This window comes from Myxocyprinus asiaticus, chromosome 49, assembly GCF_019703515.2.
Source record: "Myxocyprinus asiaticus isolate MX2 ecotype Aquarium Trade chromosome 49, UBuf_Myxa_2, whole genome shotgun sequence".
In the NCBI taxonomy this organism is placed as follows: domain Eukaryota; kingdom Metazoa; phylum Chordata; class Actinopteri; order Cypriniformes; family Catostomidae; genus Myxocyprinus; species Myxocyprinus asiaticus.
The window spans coordinates 5,059,227-5,080,234 of record NC_059392.1 but is presented as its reverse complement, the minus strand read 5'-3'; the positions used below and the strand labels follow the sequence as shown (position 1 = coordinate 5,080,234).

The following is a 21,008-nucleotide window of genomic DNA, read 5'->3' as shown; positions in this document are numbered from 1 at the left end:
CATTAATACAGCAGAAGCAGTTAATGGCTTTCAAATATGTCTCAAAATGGATCAATGTCTTGGTGTTCACGCTGGTAAGGAGGGCCTGTAATTAAAAAGTCTGTCTGGATTCAGGATTAAAATGGTTTCTAAATAAAGTCCAGCAGATGAGGATATAAAAGGAGGCACCACTGGACGGCAGCGACAGCCCAAATTAATGAACGAGTCACTCTAATGAGCTTCACATCAAGAATTATAGACTGAAAATGTTTTCATGCTGTTAATTTTTCTTTATAAGAAAGCTTTGGACATTTCATATTTGATTGGACAAACATTTGTAGTATATGTATACACCCAAAATGTTGGTCTGTTTTATATGTTCAGAACTGCTAAAAGGACATTTGGTCAACTTTTAGGAGTATGCCAGCATATAGATGGCTTCAAAAGTTAAAATAAATGGACTTTAAAGCCACAAAAAAAAAAAAAAAAAATGTACAGTGAGTTTATAGGTTGGTGAACTGTGTGCGACTCACCTTGATTTTGCCTTCACAATGCGGAAACCCGTCAAGTGAGGGGAGTTCACATTTTTCCTGTGCTCCGTTTAGCAAGTCTACAAACACAGACAGAGAGAACGTGACATAATTAGCACACAACAGTTCCAATAATAGACAATCACAGCTGAATATAAAAACCAACTAATTTGGAACATTGGCACTCGTGTGGAAAGAGATCGATACAGTCCAGTTATCACACAATCCACTCTCAACTAACAAAATAACTTGTATTCCAACAGTCTACAAGTAAATTCTGTTGCCACGTTAGCACTTAGAGAAAAACTACTGATGCAGAAAAAACTTCTTAAACAAGATTTCTCAAGACAGGAAAAACTTCGTAAACAAACTTTCTTTGACAAGTCATGAATTTTTGCGTAAACGTAAACGTAAAAAAATCTAATTTTAAGGGTTATAAGATTAATATAAAACTGATTTGAATTGTCCTCTTTGCTATTATTTACCATAGTTGTTACAGTTTTATTTTGTGTGCTGTTTGCGTAGTTTACAAGATATGTACAAGATATCTTTGAACACAGCAAACATAATTAAATCTAAAAACTGACTTTAAAGAAGTTACCACCGAAAACAGTGGTCATAAGAAAGTGATAAAATAAAAAAGGTCATTTATAGTTTGATTCAAACTGACTTTAAATAAGTTCTGTCGCCGTGACTGCACTGCAGAAATAATTCGTAGTTTGAACTTTACCCTTAAATTGCCCTTTACAGCCAAACACAATCTACCATACTTTTTCCTTTCTCTATCTCTATTTCTGTCAAGCCATCAAATTATGCACTTTCCTTCCTTCTGCGAAGGAAGTCAATAGCCTTGTCCATGCAGGGTCTGAAAAGTGATTCTCAGTGATATAATGATGAGTTCTAGGGTGTTTTATGTGAAATTTAGAAATTCAGGTCGCAGATGATAATGATGAAATGCTCCAATTGATGTTTTGCCAACCAGATGAGGGAAGTGTGTGTGTGGTTCTTAGACATAGTCTGCAAGCTGAAAGCTCAAACAAAAGGCTTTGTTTTCAAAAGGTCATGAGCCAAAATACCAGGAGAGGAGACAAAAGGAGATGAGATGAGATGAAATGAGAGAGAGTGGAGACAAGAAGAGAGGAAAGAAGACAAAGGAAGATTAGACAAGATGAGAAAAGAGCTGAAAGTGGAGATGAAGGGAGACAAAGGGAGAGATTGAGATGAGACAAAAACGAAACAAAAAAACAATGCAAAAAGAAGGGATGAGAGGATCCAAGAGATGAGATGAAGGGGAGATGATGAGAAAAGAGGAGACGAGCCAAAAGATGAGATAAAGTGAAGGGGAAAGAAGATGAGACAAAAGGAGAGAAGAGATGAGAGAAGAGGACATGGAGTGAGTGGTGGGGAGATGAAATGAGACAGTGGAGCGGAAAAGAGAGGAGACTTGAAAAGGAGAGTAGACGAGACAAGAAATGAGAGGAGATGAGAAGGGGAGGGGAGATGAGAGGACATAAATAGATGGAGACTAAATGAGACAGTAAAGAAGAGAGGAGACAAAATGAGATGAGAGACAAGATGAGATGTAATTAGAAGGGAAGAGGAGACTAGACGAGATGGCATGAAGAGATGGAGAGACGAAATAAGACAGTGGAGAGAAGAGAGGAAAGGTGACAAAAGGAGACAAGATGAGGGGAGAGAAGATGAGACAAGAAATGAGACAAAATGAGAAGGGGAGAGCAGACAAGACAAAAGGAGAGGAGAAGAGACCGGACAAGAGGACATGAAGTGAGAGGTGGGGAGATGAAATAAGACAGTGAAGAAGAGAAGAGTGGAGACAAAAGGAGACAGCAGGAGACAAGATGAGATGAGAGCAGACGAGACAACAGATGAGACAAAATGAGAAGGGGAGAGGAGACGAGACGAGTGGACATAATGAAGTGGACAGACTAAATGAGACAGTGGAGAAGAGAGAAAATGAGACCAGATGAGATAAGGTGAGTGGTGGGAAGACAAATGAGACAGTGGAGAAGAGAAATGAGGAGATGAGACAAAAGGAGACAAGATGAGACAAGAGATGAGATAAAATAAGGGGAGATGAGACAAAAGCAGATGAGGGGAGAGGAGACAAGACAGTGGAGAAGAGAAGAGACGAACAAAGACAAGATGACAAGATTATAGGAGTAGAGACAAGACAAAACATGAGACAAAATGAGAAGGGGAGAGGAGACGACATGAGAGAACATGGAGGTATGACAGTGGAGAGGAGAAGAGAGGAAAAGAGACAAAAGGGGACTAGAGGAGACGAGAGGAAATAAAGAGGTGGAGAGACTAAATGAGACAGTGGAGAAGAGAGGAAAGGAGACAAGATGACATGAAGTGAGAGGTGGGGAGACAAAATGGGACAGTGGAGAGGAGAAAAGTGGAGATAAGACAAAAGGGGACAAGATGAGAGGAGATGAGTTAAGATGTGAGATTAAATAAGGAGAGAAGAGATGAGAAAAAGGAGATCAGTGGAGACAAGAGGACGTGAAGTGAAAGGTGGGGAGATTAAATGAGACAATGGAAAAGAGAAGAGGGGACAAAAGGAGACAAAAAGATGAGAGGAGACAAGACAAGAGTTGATGAAATGACAAGGGGAGAGACGAGAGGACATGAAGATGTGGAGAGACGAAATGAGACAGTGGAGAAGAGACGAGATAAGATATGAGATGAAATAAGAAGGGCAGAAGAGAGGAGACAAAAGGAGTTGGGAATCAAGTGGACAAGTGAAAGGTGGGGAGACAAAATGAGATGGGGAGAGGAGAAGAGAGGACATGAAGAGGTGGAGAGACAAAATGAGACAGTGGAGAAGAGAAGAGAGTAAAGGAGACAAGGTGAGATGAGGAGACAAGAGGACATGAAGTGAGTGATGGGGAGATAAAATGAGAAGAGAAAAGTGAAGACAAAAGGAGACGAGGAGACATGATGAGAAGAGACGAGATTTGAGATGAAATAAGAAGAGGAGAAAAGATGAGACAAAAGGAGATGAGAGGAGACAAGAGGACATGAAGTGAAAGGTGGGGAGACGAATTGAGACAGTGGAAAAGAGAAGAGAGGAGTCTAAATGAGACTAGAGGAGACGAGATGAGAGGAGACAAGACGAGATTAGACAAAATGAGATGCGGAAAGGAGACGAGATGACATGAAGAGCAAGGTGGGGGGACGAGATGAGACAGCGAAGAGAAGAAAAGAGGAGATGAGACAAAAGGAGACAAGAGGAGACAAGATGTGAGGATAGTAGACGAGACAAGAGATTAGACTAAATGAAAAGGGGAGAGGAGATGAGATGAGATGACAAAGTGCGAGGTGGGGAGACGAAATGAGACAGCATAGAGAAGAGAGGGGAGGAGACAGAAGGAGACGAGAGGAGACAAGATGCTAGGAAAGGAGACAAGACAAGAGGTGAGACAAAATGAGAAAGGGAGATGAGACGACATGAAGCGCAAGGTGGGGAGACAAAATGAGACAGTGGAGAGAAGAAGAGAGGAGAGGAGACAAAAGGAGACGAGAGCAGACAAGATAAGGAAACGAGATGAGACAAGAGGCTATGAAGTGAGGGGGGGAGACTAAATGAGACACTGGAGAGGAGAAGAAATGAGAGACAAGGTGAGACAAGAACAGAGCAGAGGAGATGAAAGGTGATGAAGAGAGACAAGCGGAAAGTGATGAGATGAGACGAAATGAGAAGGGTGGAGAAGAGAGGCGGCAAGAGATGAGACAAAACAAGATCAAATGAGAAGGGGGGGCGAGGAGATGAGAGGAGACAAGATGAGATAAAAAGAACATTAAGTGAGAGAAGGGAAAAGAAGACAAAAGGAAAGTAGAGGCGATTAGAGGAAAGTAGATGAGACAAGAGGAGGGCAGAGAAGACTAGAAGAAACAAGATGAAAAGGGAAGGAGAGGAGACGAGAGGACGAAATTGCTATAATGTGTGGGTGTTAGCCTGGTGATCTAAAATGATTTGATTTGCAAAGGTTGAATAATCCAACTACAATCTCTCACACACACATACACTCTTACAATCAGCTCTGAGACTTGAAGGCGCATTATAAAACAATGGCTGGCTGCAACCTAAATAGAACGGTGCACATTAAGAGCACATCCTGTAAACTAAAACCCTACCCAGGGAACACCAACACTATCTCTCAAAACAGTGAAAGATGTCATTGTCATTCACCGATCCTCATGTTTTAAGGTCACATTCTAACAAAGAGTTTACAGCCGTTTTATGAGTCACATGACACAAATAACACAACAGTGAACCAGTCACAGGAGAGAAATTACACAACTAGCTCAATGAAGCACAGCACACACGGTGACAGTTCCTGTCAGACAGATGTTCACAGAGTCAGTGTAAACATTCAAACGGCTGTTGAGATTTAAAGAAACAGAGCACCCAAAAATTATATTTTGTCATTTACTCACCCTCATGTTTTCCAAACCAAATTACTTTTTTCTGAGAAACACAAAAGGAGATATTGGGCCAAATGTTAGCCTCAGACACCATTCACTTTTATTGTATGGAAGAAAGATGCAGTGAAAGTGAATGGTGACTGAGGCTAACATTTGGCACAACATCTCCTTTTGTGTTTCACAGTAAAAAGAAAGTCAGACGGGCTGTAGAGAGACATTGGCTGGCTGGGTGTGTTTTACATAGTACAAACCCAAATTAGAGCTTAATTAGACTGTAATCAGGCCTTAACTGGACCTTAATTACACTTTAACTCACAAACAAAGCCCAAAATTGTTTTGCACACACACACACACACACACACACACACACACACAAACCGGACAAATTCATGCACTGCAAAATTGAATAACGTGTTTCTATTATTATGTTACATAGTCTTTACTTCCTACAGTTTGCAGATGCTGAAAAATTATCAGAGAGACAATGACAGGGGCGTTTCAATCCTCATTTCTGCATGAGGTGCTACACAGAGTGGAAAAAAACAGCTGTACTTTAAAAATGCATGAACACCCACTTGTAAACATGCAATCTCATAAACACACACACACACACACTCACACAGATGGGCGTTATTCATCACACACTCCTACAGCACTGCTCCACACACACACACACACACACACACACACACGGGACCCTCTTACAACAAACAACAATCATCAACCAGAGAGAGAGTGTGTGTCTTTAAACGAGAATGAGTGCATCTCTTTCTCGCTTGGAGACTCAAAGCAATGTGTGTGTCTATCTCTCACTCTTACACTAGAAAAACACATACCAAGGGCACTTCTGATACTGATATGGAGTACTGTGAGAGTACAGTGGAATGTGTGTGTGTGTGTGTGTGTGTGTGTGTGTGTGTGTGTGTGCGTAATCTCTGTCCTCAGCAATTCAGCGAGGCCAGTCAGTTTTTCTGCCTAGCTGCAGGGATTTTGCTAAAGCTTTCAAATGGACGTCAAAGCAACACACACATACATTACCTAGCTATCTAAATAAGGACAAACCATAGACTATTGTTTTTATTTAAAGCTTTTTCAGTCGTCTTGGTTTTGTAAGTATTTTTCCCATTCATTTTTTGTCCGTAGGATTTTATAAAGTCCTTCATAAAAGAGTTCAAAAGGCATGAACCCAACCAATAAGTTCCGAGGTGAATCACAACATTACAAACTTGTATTTGAAGCAAACAATGTATTTGTAAATCAGACAAAAAGACAAAGGTACAAGACTGTGTGCTGAACAGTTTTAATGAGGGAATAAACTACAATCCCATGTTGCACTGCGAATAATGCAATCGAATTAAATTACAATGTAAATGTAAAATTACAATACTATATAAAAAAATATATTTTAATTTTATTGCAATATATATATTTTAGGGCTGTCGATTTTACGTGTTGATTCGGTGCGATTAATTACATAAAAATAATGCGTTAAAAAAATTTACGCAATTAATCATGACCCCGGATCGTAATAAGGAATATTCCATCCATATAAACAATACAAGCTTGGAGTACCACCTGTTTTCTCCAGGGGGCAGTAAGCGAAACTCGCTGTAAAGGCAACGCGCAGCTTATACAGAGAACAAGCCACACTTCCCGAGAGCAGACAACACAAGATAAAAACACATTCTTGCGTTCAAACACAGCTCAATGGAGCGCAAATCTGAATGCGGAGATCTCATGACGTGTTTTTCTACGTTTCAAACTTCATTTAACTTGACATAGCGACCTAAAAACGTTATGTTTATGACGCAACACAACAGGGACTATCCAAAAGCATCCGTCTGACGCAGATATCCATTGTCCTTAAACAAGCCCTTATAATAAATCTCGGAATGACAGATGAATTTAGTTTGGATTTAATGGATTGCTGTGAACTGTAGGCCAATGAAAGGCTTATGTTCAATAATATGGAAATAAACAATATATTGCATTCTAAAGCCACTTTTTGTATTGTCTTTATCAATGCTTTACTTGTATGTCAAAATAATGTAATTCATTTTAATTATCTGTATTTTTTTTAATATACTGTATATGTTTTATAATTTTATATAATAATGTATAATTATCTAATCATTATATATTAAGTTATTGTTATTTGAGGGGCTTTAAGCAAAAATGCGTGTGTGCGATTAATTGCAATGAATTCGATTAATTAATCGGCATACCATGTAATTAATTCGATTACAAATTTTTATCGATTGACAGCCCTAATATATATAAGTAAGTAGTTTAGAGTGTAGGAAGACGACTCAATTGCATAGTTTATAGTGCGTAATGAAAGTTGACGTTCGATGCAGAGCATTTTTGGCGCACTTTGTTTGCCGGGATTTTCTGATCAGTGGATTTTTTTCTCTCCAGCAACATTGGTAGTGTAGTTCTTTGCCAGGAATTATGTTATAAAACATGAAAAAAATAAAATAAAATTTGAAATAATGCAGACTGATGGCCTCAAAAGAACCATAAACCATTGATTAACAACTGCGGAGTTCACAGTAGGTCTCTCTTTAAAGGTTTGTAAGTTATCGTTAAAAATAATTTCACCAATGGAGAAAATTAATGGGATTTTACTTCCTGAACCAGAATGTTGTGTGAGAATTTTTTTAATTTAATCCCTTTATGGAGCCGTTTTCATCATAAAGACCTTAAAATATTCCCACAATGTAGCTCATGTTAAAGGAATAGTTCACCCAAAAATGAAAACTGACTCACCTTTAAGCCATCCCAGATGTGTATGACTTTCCTTCTTCAGCAGAACTGATGAAGGTTTTTATAAGCACATTTCAGCTCTGTATGTCCATACAATTAAAGTGAATGGGTTCCCTGAGGCTGTTGGACGGTCCAAAAGGCATATTTAGGCAGCATAAAAGTAATCCACACGACTCCAGTCGATCAATGAATGCCTTCTGAAGAAAATTGATAGGTTTGTGTAAAAAATAAATCGATAATTTAAGATTATAATTTTATTAACTTTTAAAAAACACTTACTGCTACCAGTCGACCCATCATGAAGCTGTCGCGTAACGTAAGCATGATGGCGTGTTCAAGTGAGAAGATGGAAGCGCGTGCTTTATTTACAACAGAGGAACGAACGTCACATGAGAGTTGGGTTATTTCAAACAGTTTCCCATCTCTGGCAGGAAGTAACGATTTAGAGTTAAAAACATTTTAATTAACGATCTGTTTCTTATGCCAACCTATCGATTTGCTTCAGAAGTCATTGATCGACTGGAGTCGTGTGGATTACTTTTACGCTGCCTAAATATGACTTTTATACTGTCAAACAGCCAGCAACCTCATGGCACCCATTCACTTGCATTGTATGGACATACAGAGCTGAAATGTGCTTATAAAAATCTTCATTTCAGTTCTGCTGAAGAAGGAAAGAAAGACATATCTGGCATGGCTTAAAGGTGAGTAAATTATGAGAAAATTATCATTTTTGGTGAACTAATCCTTTAAGTTTTACTATCTTTGTGGGGAAATTTGGTGGACATGGATAGACAAACAACACACACACCAACAAAGTACACTCTGCTCTGACAGCTAAAGTATAAGAGCACTTCCAGGTGTGTGGAAAAGACAAATAGAGAGAGATGTTCAAATCACGAGTTTTTGGAGAAAACAAGAGACAGTAGAACTAATTGTACTTTTCTAAAGCACTTTTGCAATTACTTTTAAATACATAAATAATAGAGAGCACAATTCAGAGGTACCGTTTTTGCTCTTAAATTTTATTTTTACTCCACTGACGGTCAGGTTTAGGCTTAGGATTTGGGTTATGGGATAGCTAGGGGATTACTTTATTGCATCGTTTACAACTAAAAATACAACTCGCTTTAGGCAACTCAACAACAATTTCAGCTTAGACCACTGGGGGCAGTAGTTTTCAATTTCGGTAAGTAAAGATCAATTTTAGCAGCAGAACTTTCGACCTCCTGTCGCCAAATTCATAGTGCAATAAGTCTGGAAACTGTCCCAATACTTTAAGTCTTCATTTTGAACAGTATATTATTTTTAAAACCTAACAAACTTCTTTGTGAAATGTTCTGCTTGAAAGGTGTGCTTGTGCTATCTTTATTGTATGACATTTTTAAGTGTGGCTCAAATCTCAAAATACAAAAACAAAACCCACTAATAATTAGCTTGCATTAAGAACAATAGAAATCAATGGAAAGTCCCCATTGGGATTGTGCTAGGTGTCCGACATGCACTTGCTCTCAGCAGCTAGTTGTGGTTAGTATGACTGGTTCAGTATGTTCTCTAAAGGGTAAAGCCACATCCTCCCACAGGACGCAAAGACCTGACTCTCCACACCCAACTGTGTTCTCTCTAGAGAACACCCTGAACTGGGAAATTATGAGCAAATGTGTGAATCTGTGTTTTGTTTTCATAAACAACACAATTCCCTAGGAGTTATTGGAACTAAAACAAGTCATCAACGGAGTCTCATCCAGGAGTGCTTCTAGCCAATCAAATCATCTGAAAAGTTTCCACAACAATATGATTGTTCACGGTAATCCCAATAATAGTTTCCAGATGACAATGGCATAGGTGAAAATTGGAGTCCAGTATCACCTCTATCCTCTCTGTACCCTATCACTTCTCTGAGTTTGTAAGTGGGTTAAATAGGTTAAAAAAGAAACTTGGTAGAATGAACGCTGACTTTGTACTATTCTTCTATTGTTTGCATTCAGCTTATTAATGACATGTTAGCCTTGCGTCCACCAGTGGCATCTACAACCACAGTGGACATAAAGAAATGACCCATTCTGTTTGCTAACAGTGGGTATCTCTGTTTGCGTCTCTGCCTTTCTCTCTCTGAGGAGTCTCCAGCACAAGTCAAGCGCCAGAACCGAAGACCTTGCCAGCAGCGGCATCGCCCAGAGAGTTGGTAACTGACACCGGTAGCACTAACAAACACAGTCACATAGACACACATTCAACTGGCTACACAAACACCTGCGTTGTCTTACGTGCTGGCACGCGGAGAAACTTCCGAGAAAGAGAAAGCTCAGGTGAAACGCACTGTGTTTATACAGATAACATCGGCAAGCGACGGTTCAGTCGTTTTAATCAGATGGATCCACTGATGCAGACGTGAGATAATGCCAACTGAGTTGTAATGTAATCTGAAAATGAAGATGAGCCCTTCGCAAGAAACAGGATTACACATACAGTATATTAGGGATGTGCAAAACTACATATTTTTAAAATTAACTAGTCAATGGGCAGTTTTAGGTAAGCTGCTTTAAAACCGTAGCTTCCCAAGCTACAAGGCTTTACAATAGTAACCATAGCTGAACCATGATATTGACCATAAAATTAACCATGATTACTACAGTATTAGAGCCATGGTTACTACAATATTAGTATAGTAAAACTGTAGTTAATTTTCGTAAGGGTTCAACAGATAGGGTGAAAACATTTAACGCAAATTTATACTTAATATACAATACACAAATAAAACTAGACAACATCCCATTTGATGTAACTGAATTGAAATATGGTGTTAAACAGCAGCAATTAACAAAATATTTCACTTAAAAAAAAAAAAAAAAGGCAAAGTCCTTTTAAGGCTGTGCGAAGTTTACGTGAATCATTTATGTGAACTACTTAATTTGCATGAACAGTCTATAAGAACTGACTCACTAAAATGAATTGGAGTTACCGAAGCAAAATATAAGTGAATCATTAATTTTAACTGGTTCATTTACATAAATGGCCCAAAAGAACTGATTCACTTAAATTATTTGGTTTTCCCAGCAGACCATAAGAGAGAGGACGGTTTACGTGAGGGTGTCTGATTGCTTCTTCAGCTCCATTGCTACGTTAACAATAAAATTGAACAAATGTAGAGTTTTGTGACACTACAGCGCTACTTGTTGGAAAATGTAGCTTGTTACTGAAAAAGCTTTACTATTGCGAAAATAGCTGAGCTACTGTTAAGTTAGTAGCGTCGCTACATTTAGTTAACTACTCCCCAAAACTTTCGACAGGTTGCGTGAATGAGTAGTTGACCAATCAGTATTATGAAGACCTGTGTAATTAGGTTGATTGGACGCATTTGATAGGGGGTGTTTACATAAGATGTATTTTTAGTTAAACAGCTAGATGAAGCGCAATGGAATAGAAAGCAGGGGTCTCGAAATATGTTTTTAAAAGTTGAGCTATTTTGAACTTGAAATGCAGTTTTAAAAATGCAACAATCATGGTGGGACAAAAGTTCGTGACACAATGGCCAAAGACGTCCATTTGAGTGGTGTTTTGAAGGGGACAAATGTACTTTTCTAAGAAGGTTTTACCAGGTTTTAAAGGTCGAAGAGCTAAAGCGCAGCACACTGTCAGTACGCTAATTAAAGCTCCGTTGCTAAAAGTGTCAAAACTATACCACCCCTGGAGTTTGCTAGTTCGAATCCTAGGGCATGCTGAGTGACTCCAGCCATGTCTCTTAAGCAACCAAATTGGCTCGGTTGCTAGGGAGGGTAGAGTCACATGGGGTAACCTCCTCGTGATCGCTATAATGTGGTTCATTCTCAGTGGGGCGCATGTTGAGTTGAGAGTGGTTGCCGCGGTGGATGGCGTGAAGCCTCCACACACGTTATGTCTCCACGGCAACGCGCTCAACAAGCCACGTGATAAGATGCGCGGGTTGACGGTCTCAGACGGGGAGGCAACTGGGATTCGTCCTCCAACACCCAGACTGAGGCGAACCACTACGCAACCACGAGGACTTAAAAGCACATTGGGAATTGGACATTCCAAAATTTAAAAAAAAGGGTCAAACCTAAACAGAAAAAAAAACCCAAGATAAACAAGGTTGGTCAACCTTACTAATCGGCTAGTCAGTTGTTGGACCATCGTGATCCAAAAGAAGACGCTAGCTTCCAAAACAAACTCAGTGAGTGAGTCATTCTCTCAGATGTTCTTATTTAAATGCATTTTTACCCACTGAAGCAGGGAAACATATCAAACATATGTTTCCTCAACTAGGAGAAACAGCTCACCAACTCCACAATACAAGAGAAGTTTGCCGTTTCTGGTGGGAATTCATTTCTCATAAAATACTAAACAAAAACAGGTTTGAGGTTGACGGCAGGAGACCTCCAAAAAAACACCCCTTCCATTTCTTCAACATTTTTGTTTCTCAAACCATTAAATGCATCCATTGAGAGGAACTCGGCAAGAACGAGACGAAGGAGAAAGTTTTCTCGTGTGGGCGCAAGAGTTCACACGTACACTCGCCGTTTTAGAGTTCCAACATGAAGACCACAATGGGTCTTGATGCAGGCCTTTCAGATGGTATTGCTTAGATTTGTCATCATGTTGATGAGCTATAAAGACTCGTTTGATAGCTCTGAGAAGCAGGATTTTCCTTTCTTTTCTTCGCTAGCTGACAGGCCCACTCTGTCATTCGTCGAGGAAAAATCGTTTTTTGGGATTGCTTGTAAAGATCCAAGTTGCTGTCACTATGAACTACGACTTACATCTGAAAATGTTGGTTTGAGTTCTCAAAAAAGAAATTCTACAGTATGCTGTGTCATTTCTTTTTAAAAGATGTTCTCTGTTTCACAAACATGAAAGCGAACAGCAACTTAAAACTAGAGTTCTTGCTTATCCGAAAAAAATGTGAGTGGTGCATGCCCGTGCAAAACCCGCACTGTTTGTTTGGCACATTGCTTTGCTGTTGCTAGTGCATTGCTAGGTGGTTGCTACTTTCTAAGAGAAAAAAAAAAGACCACACCAAACTCTCTCTGGGCCTAATTCTTCTCACACTTTATTGTTCGTCAGGTTACACAAGTTAGCACTTTGTGTTAGTGGTATGATCAAACTCCTAACCAATAGCAAGCACTGCTAATATTGAACAAAAAGCTAAATTATTCACAAGCTCCACCAAAAATGTAAACTGATAATGTTAAAAGCATGCAATCTTCATAAATCATGCTAACATTGACAGGACGGTGTCCATTACATGACTTTGAAATTTTAACCCGCTTTTGCTGCTTAATGCGACTTGCAAAACAAATTAGCTCAGTTTGACATGGGTTTCAGTTATTAACAAAAGAATCCTTCACCAGAATTGGCTGCCGAGTGTGTCATCGCAGTGAACTGTCAGAAAAGCAGCGATATCCACTCACTGTCAGCGCCACATGACTCAGCAGGGGTTTGGCCTATATAAAGCACGGTGAGCCAGAGGCAATGATCGTAACCACATCCGCACATACACACATCATTTGAAGCGACTGAGAAACACACGCACAACCCTTGCAAGAAGTACAGTGGCGGTAGCATGGTACAATGATGGTATAAGTTGGTAATACCATGGTACTGACTGATTACCATATTAATATTGTTATTTACACTGTACTCCAAGGTACTTAAAATAATACCGTGGTATTATCATCATGGTGTCCACAAAAGTAAAGTTTTACCATGGTACCATGTCTACAAAAATAAATAAATAAATAAATAAAAAATACTGTCATGTTATCATGGTACTTTGATACTGAATGACTACCATATTCATATACCATATTATTTTAAAGGTACCTCAAGATAATTCAAAGAAAACCATGGTTTTTACTATATTTTATGATAATAAAATGTTTTTTGGACATGTATCACCATGGTACATGTCCAAAAAACTTTTTATTACCATGGTATATATACAAAAACCATGTTGTTACCATGGGACATGTTTAAAAACCATAATACTATGGCACTTGTCTAAAAACATGGTATTACCATAGTACATGTACAAAGATTTTTTTTTTTTTACTGTGGTACATGTCCAAAAAACATTTTATTACCATGGTACAGGTCCAAAAATTATTGTATTGCTGTGGTGCATGTCCAAAATCTATGATACTATCCAAAAATATGGTATTACCACGGTACATGTCCAAAAAACATAGTTTTACTGTGGCACATTTAAAAACCATGATATTACAATGGTACTTGTCTAAAAACCATGTTATTACCATGCTACCTATCCAAAGAACACGGTATTACTGTAGTACTTGTCCAAAGACATGGTATTACCAAAGTTAATTTGCAAAAGACATGGTATTAACATTGCACATGTCCAAAAACCATGGTATTACCATGATACTTGTGCAAAAACCATTTTATTACCATGGTACATTTCCAAACACCACAGTACTGCTGTGGTAGATGTCCAAAAACCATGATATTACCATGGTACTTGTCTCAAAACCATGTTATTACCATGCTACCTATCCAAAGAACACGGTATTACTGTAGTACTTGTCCAAAAACATGGTATTACCAAAGTTAATTTGCAAAAGACATGGTATTAACATTGCACATGTCCAAAAAACATGGTATTACCATGGTACATGTGCAAAAACCATTTTATTACCATGGTACAGGTCCAACAATTATTGTATTGCTGTGGTACACGTCCAAACTCCATGATATTTGTCCAAAAACAAGGTTTTACCATGGTACTTGTGCACAAATAATTTTATTACTGTGGTATTTCCAAAAAACATAGTATTGCTGTGGTACAGGTCTAAAATCATTATTGTTAGCATAGTACTGGTCCAAAAACATGGTATTACCATCATACATGTGAAAAAAAATTTTTATTACAGTGGTACGTGCCTAAAACCATTTTATTGCCATGCCACATTTCCAAAAACCATGCTATTATCATGGCACTTAACTTAGTTTAGACACCTCATCTGGTCAAAGAAATAGCTTCCCAGATATCAGTATGGTGCGCACACACACAAACACATACAAACATTAAACTTCGCCCTTGCCAAGTCAAACTTTGCTTTCGTGACAGGTTCAAGCATCGCTACATTAACTCTGTGCACCGCCTGTCCCTTCAGCCTGAAACAAAACTACATGAACAGATTCACAAAAATGGATGGAGCAAAAACCACCGGCCGTGACTTCCACAATCATCAAAACTGCTCCAGTGCAGAAACTAAAAGAAAGGAGAATCCAAACAATCAAACAATCAATCAATATTTATTTATAAAGCACATTTAAAAACAACCAAGGTTGACCAAAGTGCTGTACAGTATAAAAAGAAAAAATTGCAATAGCAAATATAACTAGGAACAAGGTAAAAACATTAAACAAAATATTAAAATTAACAATTCACAATGATTATGGGATATTAAAAGCCAGAGAAAACAGGTAAGTCTTTAGGACAGATTTGAATGCTGAGATCGAAGGGGCTAGCCTGATGTGGCGAGGTAGACTATTCCATAGTTACGGACCGGCGACCCTAAATGCACGATGACCTCTCTTTTTAAGTCTAGATCTAGGCACAGAAAGTTCAAAAAATTTCAGATTTCTCGATGGAGTACATGGATGGAGCAAATCAATCAGATATTTGGGGGCCAAATTATTAAGGGCTTTATAAACGTACAATAAAATGTTAAAATCAATTCTATACTTAACCAGAAGCCAGTGCAACGCAATTAAAATAAGTGTGACTCACTCGTACTTGCGAGTCCCCGTGATAAGTCTGGCAGCAGCGTTTTGCATCAGCTGTAATCGGGAAAGGGACGATTGAGAGACAAAATAATAAAGCGAGCTGCAATAATCTAGACCAGAAGTAACGAAAGCGTGAGTCACAGTTTGAAAGTTGCTCTTGGATAAAAAGGGTTTGACCTAAGTGAGAAGCCGAAGGTGGAAAAAGAACGACTTTACGACTGTACTAATCTGTGTATCAAAATTTCGATTGTTATCGAACTGAACACCTAGGTTTTTGGCACAGTCAGTTTTATATGAAGCCAGAGAGCCTAGGTCCAGGTCTACAGCACAATTTTCCTTGGGCCCAAATAGAATAATTTCAGTTTTATTTTCATTTAGGTTAAGGAAGTTACTTTTAATCCATAACTTTAATTCATTTAAACAAGCCATCAGAGGTTCTAAGGGGTGTTTATCATTATGTTTTAAAGGAAGATATAATTGAGTGTCATCAGCGTATAGATGAAAAGACACTCCATATGTATTAAAAATCGAAGCCAAAGGGAGCATATACAGAGAAAACAACACCGGGCCAAATACTGATCCCTGCGGAACTCCGCAATTGAAAGGTAAACTAGAGGAAGAGTGATGGCCAATATGAACAGTGAACCACCTATTAGAGAAATAAGAGCAGAACCACTGTAATACTGTGCCTCGAAGGCCCACTGATATCTCCAAACGTGTCAGAAGGACCTCATGGTCAACCAGATCAAACGCAGCACTCAAATCTAAAAGAACTAAAGCCATGGATTTCCCAGAATCAGTCTCAGAAAAAATATCACTTGAGACTCTTTAAAAGAGCAGACTCAGTACTGTGTAAAGCTTTAAAACCTGATTGAAAAATGTCATGGATAGAATTCACAGCCAGATAAGACTGTAGTTGAATCAGTACAACATTCTCAATGATTTTGGAAATAAAAGGTAGATTGGAAATAGGACAAAAATTGGACAGAGAGGATGGATCAAGGTTTGTTTTTTTTAGATATGGTGACAACACAGCATGTTTAAGGCAGTTTGGGAAAGAACCTGTAGATAAACATTTGTTGACAACCAATAACAGCAACCAACCAACCAACCGTGTCAGTAATTTGTCTAAGGAAATTTGGAGTAATGATATCCAGGGAACATGTGCTTGGCTTTAGGTGACCAACAACTTCTCTGAGTTGGGCCAGATCAATGGTCTCAAACTCAGACCAGATTGAAGAGCTTAATGGAGCATCGTGCATATACTGAGTGAGACATCTGTGATCTTAAAGTTGTAATTTTGTCTACAAAGAATTTCCCAAAATTTTCACATAGAGAAACTGAAGGATTTGAAAACGGATGCACAGGAGGATTTAAAACATGACTAATGGTGGAAAAGAGGTCTATGACAATTTTTTGTGATGAGTTCAGAGAAGTATTGACATTTTGCGGACTTTGCCGCTTTCTGAAACAAATTGTATGAGTTTCTAAAAATTTCGTAAGAAACCTGTAGTCTGTCCTTTTTCCATTTACATTCGGCACGTCTGCATGCCTGTCTAAGGGAGCGTGTAGTATTAGTATGCCAGGGCACTGGCACAGGCTTTTGATTTTTGTACCTTAGAGGCGCAGTGGAGTTCATGATATCTGCACATGTAGAATTAAAAAGATTAAGATGATCAATCCCTTCATTGACTGCTTTACAAAGGTACTATGTTAGCATGTTCATGAAACAGTTAACGAAATGCTTTCATGTTTGCGAAACAGACAACAATCTTTTAAAAAGACATGACACAGAATACTGTAGAATTTATTTTTGAGAAGTCAAACCAACATTTTCGGATGTAAGTCGTAGTTCATAGTGACAGCAACTTGGATTACAATGTTAGTCATTCACAAAGCCTAAGCAAATTATAATGCTTATTTGTCACATTGTATATGCTTTCGTACCAACCTGGGGTTAAAGCTTCACGTTTCTTAATCTGTCCTCAAAGCATAATAACTTTTGCCAGAATGCAGTTTCCACTACGACACTACCCAAAACTGTAACAGAGACCTTTATTAAAGCAAATACTTGGCACCGAAACTACAAATAGTTTGTTTTCTCTCAGGAGTCGTTAATCATCTCAGACTTGAAGGAAAACCAATGGGTTTCAATAAAGAGGGCAAGAACTGTGAAAGAAAACCATGTGTGTGTATGTGCTGTGCATGCAAGAGTGTGTTATGTTCTGTGAAGTGTTAAGAGGGTTCGTTGAGAACCACAAACTTTAAAAGAGCGACAGGTAAGGAGTAATTTACTTAGTGAACTATTTTTAGTTGTTCCCAGTGTTTAAATCTACTGATTTTAACAATATCTGAATAAAAAACATATGAGAGTATATACTACAGTTTCACCTTGATTTGTCCATCTTAAAAATGAATTTATCTTCTAAAAGGTGTAAAAACACAACACAAGAAATACAGCCAATCGTGACATAAAGGGAAAGCGAGATAAAGAGAATAGCCTCCGTACCTGCCACGTTAACTTTCTCTGGGGCCACTTGGTTTGGTCCAGGGGTCCCGGTTCCGTTTGTCAGGTTTGTTCCGGTGCCGTTGTAAATGATATTGTCCACTTTAGACTCCAGCTTTGATAATCTCTGCATTATATTATCCAAAAGAACAGCCAGAGTCTTCTTTAGATCTGCACAACAAAATAAACAAAGAACACAGAAGATTAGCTAATATAAAATGGAATAGAATGCTACATTTATTGGTGTTATATATTGGCCAATATATTTTTTTACGTTCATCATTAAATGTTAATTACCAACTATCATAACAGTACATTAAACAGCAAATATTTTTCTATTGGCTGCGATTATGCTGCGTAGAGCAGCCTTATCGCGTTCAGAGTGGACAAGCAAATGGCTTGTCGCTGGAATCTTATTGCATTGCTAAATATCACCAATAATATTGTAGTTTAACCCCTCCCCCAACTGTCATCATAAGACCACGCCAAGCTAGCTCGCAAATACAACATAGCAAGCAAACAGATGTTGAAAAGGTACATTTTTGGTTGTTTCCTACCAAAATGCCCGGAATGCCAAACTAACTTGCAAAAAGAACATGAAATTAGCATAGCAAGCAACAGAGATGTAAAAAACGTGCGTTTTTGGTGGTTTTCCGCCCAAAAGCCCAAAACACCAGACTAGCTTGCAAAAAAAATCATGAAATTTGAGTAATAATTAACAACTATGTTAAAAAGGTGCATTTTTGGTTGTTTCCCACCCAGAATGCCAAATTAGATTGCGAAAACAACATGAAATTAGCGTAGCAAGCAATAGAGATATTAAAAATGTAATTTTTTTATCATTTCCCACCCAGAATGCCAAATTAGCTTAAAAAACAACATGAAATTAGCGTAGCAAGCAACAAACATGTTGAAAAGTTGCATTTTTTTGGTAGTTTCCCACCTAGAATGCCAAATTAGCTTCAAAAACAACATGAAAATAGGGTAGCAAGCAACAACATTTTTGAAAAGGTGCATTTTTGGTTGTTTCCCACCCAGAATGCCAAACTAGCTGGCAAAAACAACATGAAGTTAGCGTAGCAAGCAATAAAGATATTAGAAATTTGCATTTTTTATCATTTCCCACCCAGAATGCCAAATTAGCTTTAAAAAACAACATGAAATTAGCGTAGCAAGCAACAAATATGTTGAAAAGTTGTATTTTTTGGTCGTTTCCCACCTAGAATGCCAAATTAGCTTCAAAAACAACATGAAAATAGGGTAGCAAGCAACAACATTTTTGAAAAGGTGCATTTTTGGTCGTTTCCCACCCAGAATGCCAAACTAGATTGTGAAAACAACATTAATTTAACATAGCAAGCAACAGAGATGTAAAGAATGTAAATTTTTGGTTGTTTTCTGCCCAAAAGCTCAAAAAGCCAGACTAGCTTGTGAAAACATGAAATTAGCGTAGCAAGCAGAGACATAAAAAAGGTAAATTTTTGGTCATTTCCAACCCAGAATGCCAAACTAGCTAGCGAAAACAACATGAACTTAGTGTAGCAAGCAAACAGATGTTTAAAAACTTGCATTTTTGGTTGTTTCCCACCCAAAAACGGCAAACTAGTTCACAAGCGTAGCAAGCAACAGAGATGTTGAAAAGGTGTATTTATTGTCCCCACTCCCCAGAAAAGCCCCATTCCTTTTCCCTGAACTTCTGGTTGTGCACCCCTGCTGGCTCACTTTTCAGAGTTCAATCAATTCTCGATGAATACAGTTAACTCCCATCCTGCATTATTTCTCTTGGAAATGTCACATTACTAAAGTTAAATGCATGGCGAATGTCTTTAACAACTCATTTCAGCTGTATTTTATATAGCCTTCATCTTTGTCTCTCTAAAACAATTGTCCAAATCCAGTCAGATTTGCTCTAAATAAGACAGATGGTGACGAGCGAGTATAATCCATATTTCTATGTCAAAGTGTGCCATCGCTCACAATGATCGTAATGACATCATCAGGCGCACCAGGATTAATCCTGAGAGAACAGAACATGGGCCAAGGTCACCCAACTTGGTCTGCCCTGATACACATTGGAAAATAGTAATGTAGAAATTATCATGAATGTTTTGGTGCACGAAACCTCAACCAACATAAGATGAATTGACCCATTTATGACCCCTTTAAAAGCAATCTGAGGCTAATTTACACGCAAATCAAAACTCTGCAGATCGTTTGATCAGTATTTTAAGAAGTATACCACACTAACATGAAACTAGCCTTTGAGGAATAGCATTGTTGGTTAAGATGGCATACTAAAAATATTGACATGAACGGCAATGACAATAGTAAGACGACCTTTATACGCTTCCTGGGTCTAACCAGATCTGAAAGACTAGAGCTCTTGGCTCTGAGAACCACAGGCCTGTAGAATGTGTTTTTACCCTTAATAACACAGTGAGTCATATCTGACCTTCCTACTACCATTTCTGTCTGTCAGTCTCAGAATCGCACTCTCTTTCATTCGATTTTTCTCTCACTTTAATTTTCAACAGATAATGCAAATCGATCTTTCACTCTGGCCTGGTTTAATCATCTCTGAGTGTCTGTCACTCTCTCAGTTTCCTCACCTGTCTGTCTGGTTGGTTGGCTTATTAACTGCAAATATATTAACTGGATGTATTTCCTGGAACGTCAGGGAGACAGAATGTAGACAGAAGAGACCAACAAACCGACTAAAATTAGATTATAGATAGTGTGATATATATCCACATTAAAAACATAAAGCCACAGTTTTAGTTTACAGGAAAGGCTGAAAACTGCCCAGAATACTCTACTTGGAAAAGCTATACATCATATACCGCAAACTAAAGATGGATATCAGTGTCTGAAATTAAAATTTTGTACGAATGGGCAATATTTGTCACCTGGAATTGCCCCCAAAGACTTTTCAACCTTAAAAAGGGCATTTTTTTTTGCAAATGTATAACACACTGCATATTATCCTTTTATATCAAAAATGTCAATTT

The 21,008-nt window shown here is 38.3% G+C and overlaps 1 protein-coding gene across 1 annotated transcript in view; it reads right to left on the bottom strand.

Moving 5' to 3' along the window:
* Positions 1-21,008, bottom strand: part of LOC127437982 (alpha-1,6-mannosylglycoprotein 6-beta-N-acetylglucosaminyltransferase A-like) — an 83,261-nt gene that overhangs the window by 39,236 nt on the left and 23,017 nt on the right. Inside the window, exons 3-4 of the mRNA XM_051693180.1 lie at positions 18,004-18,171; positions 513-589 (exon numbers count right to left, since the gene is read on the bottom strand). Coding sequence (XP_051549140.1) covers positions 513-589; positions 18,004-18,171 — 245 coding nt within the window. The remainder of the gene's footprint in view (positions 1-512; positions 590-18,003; positions 18,172-21,008) is intronic.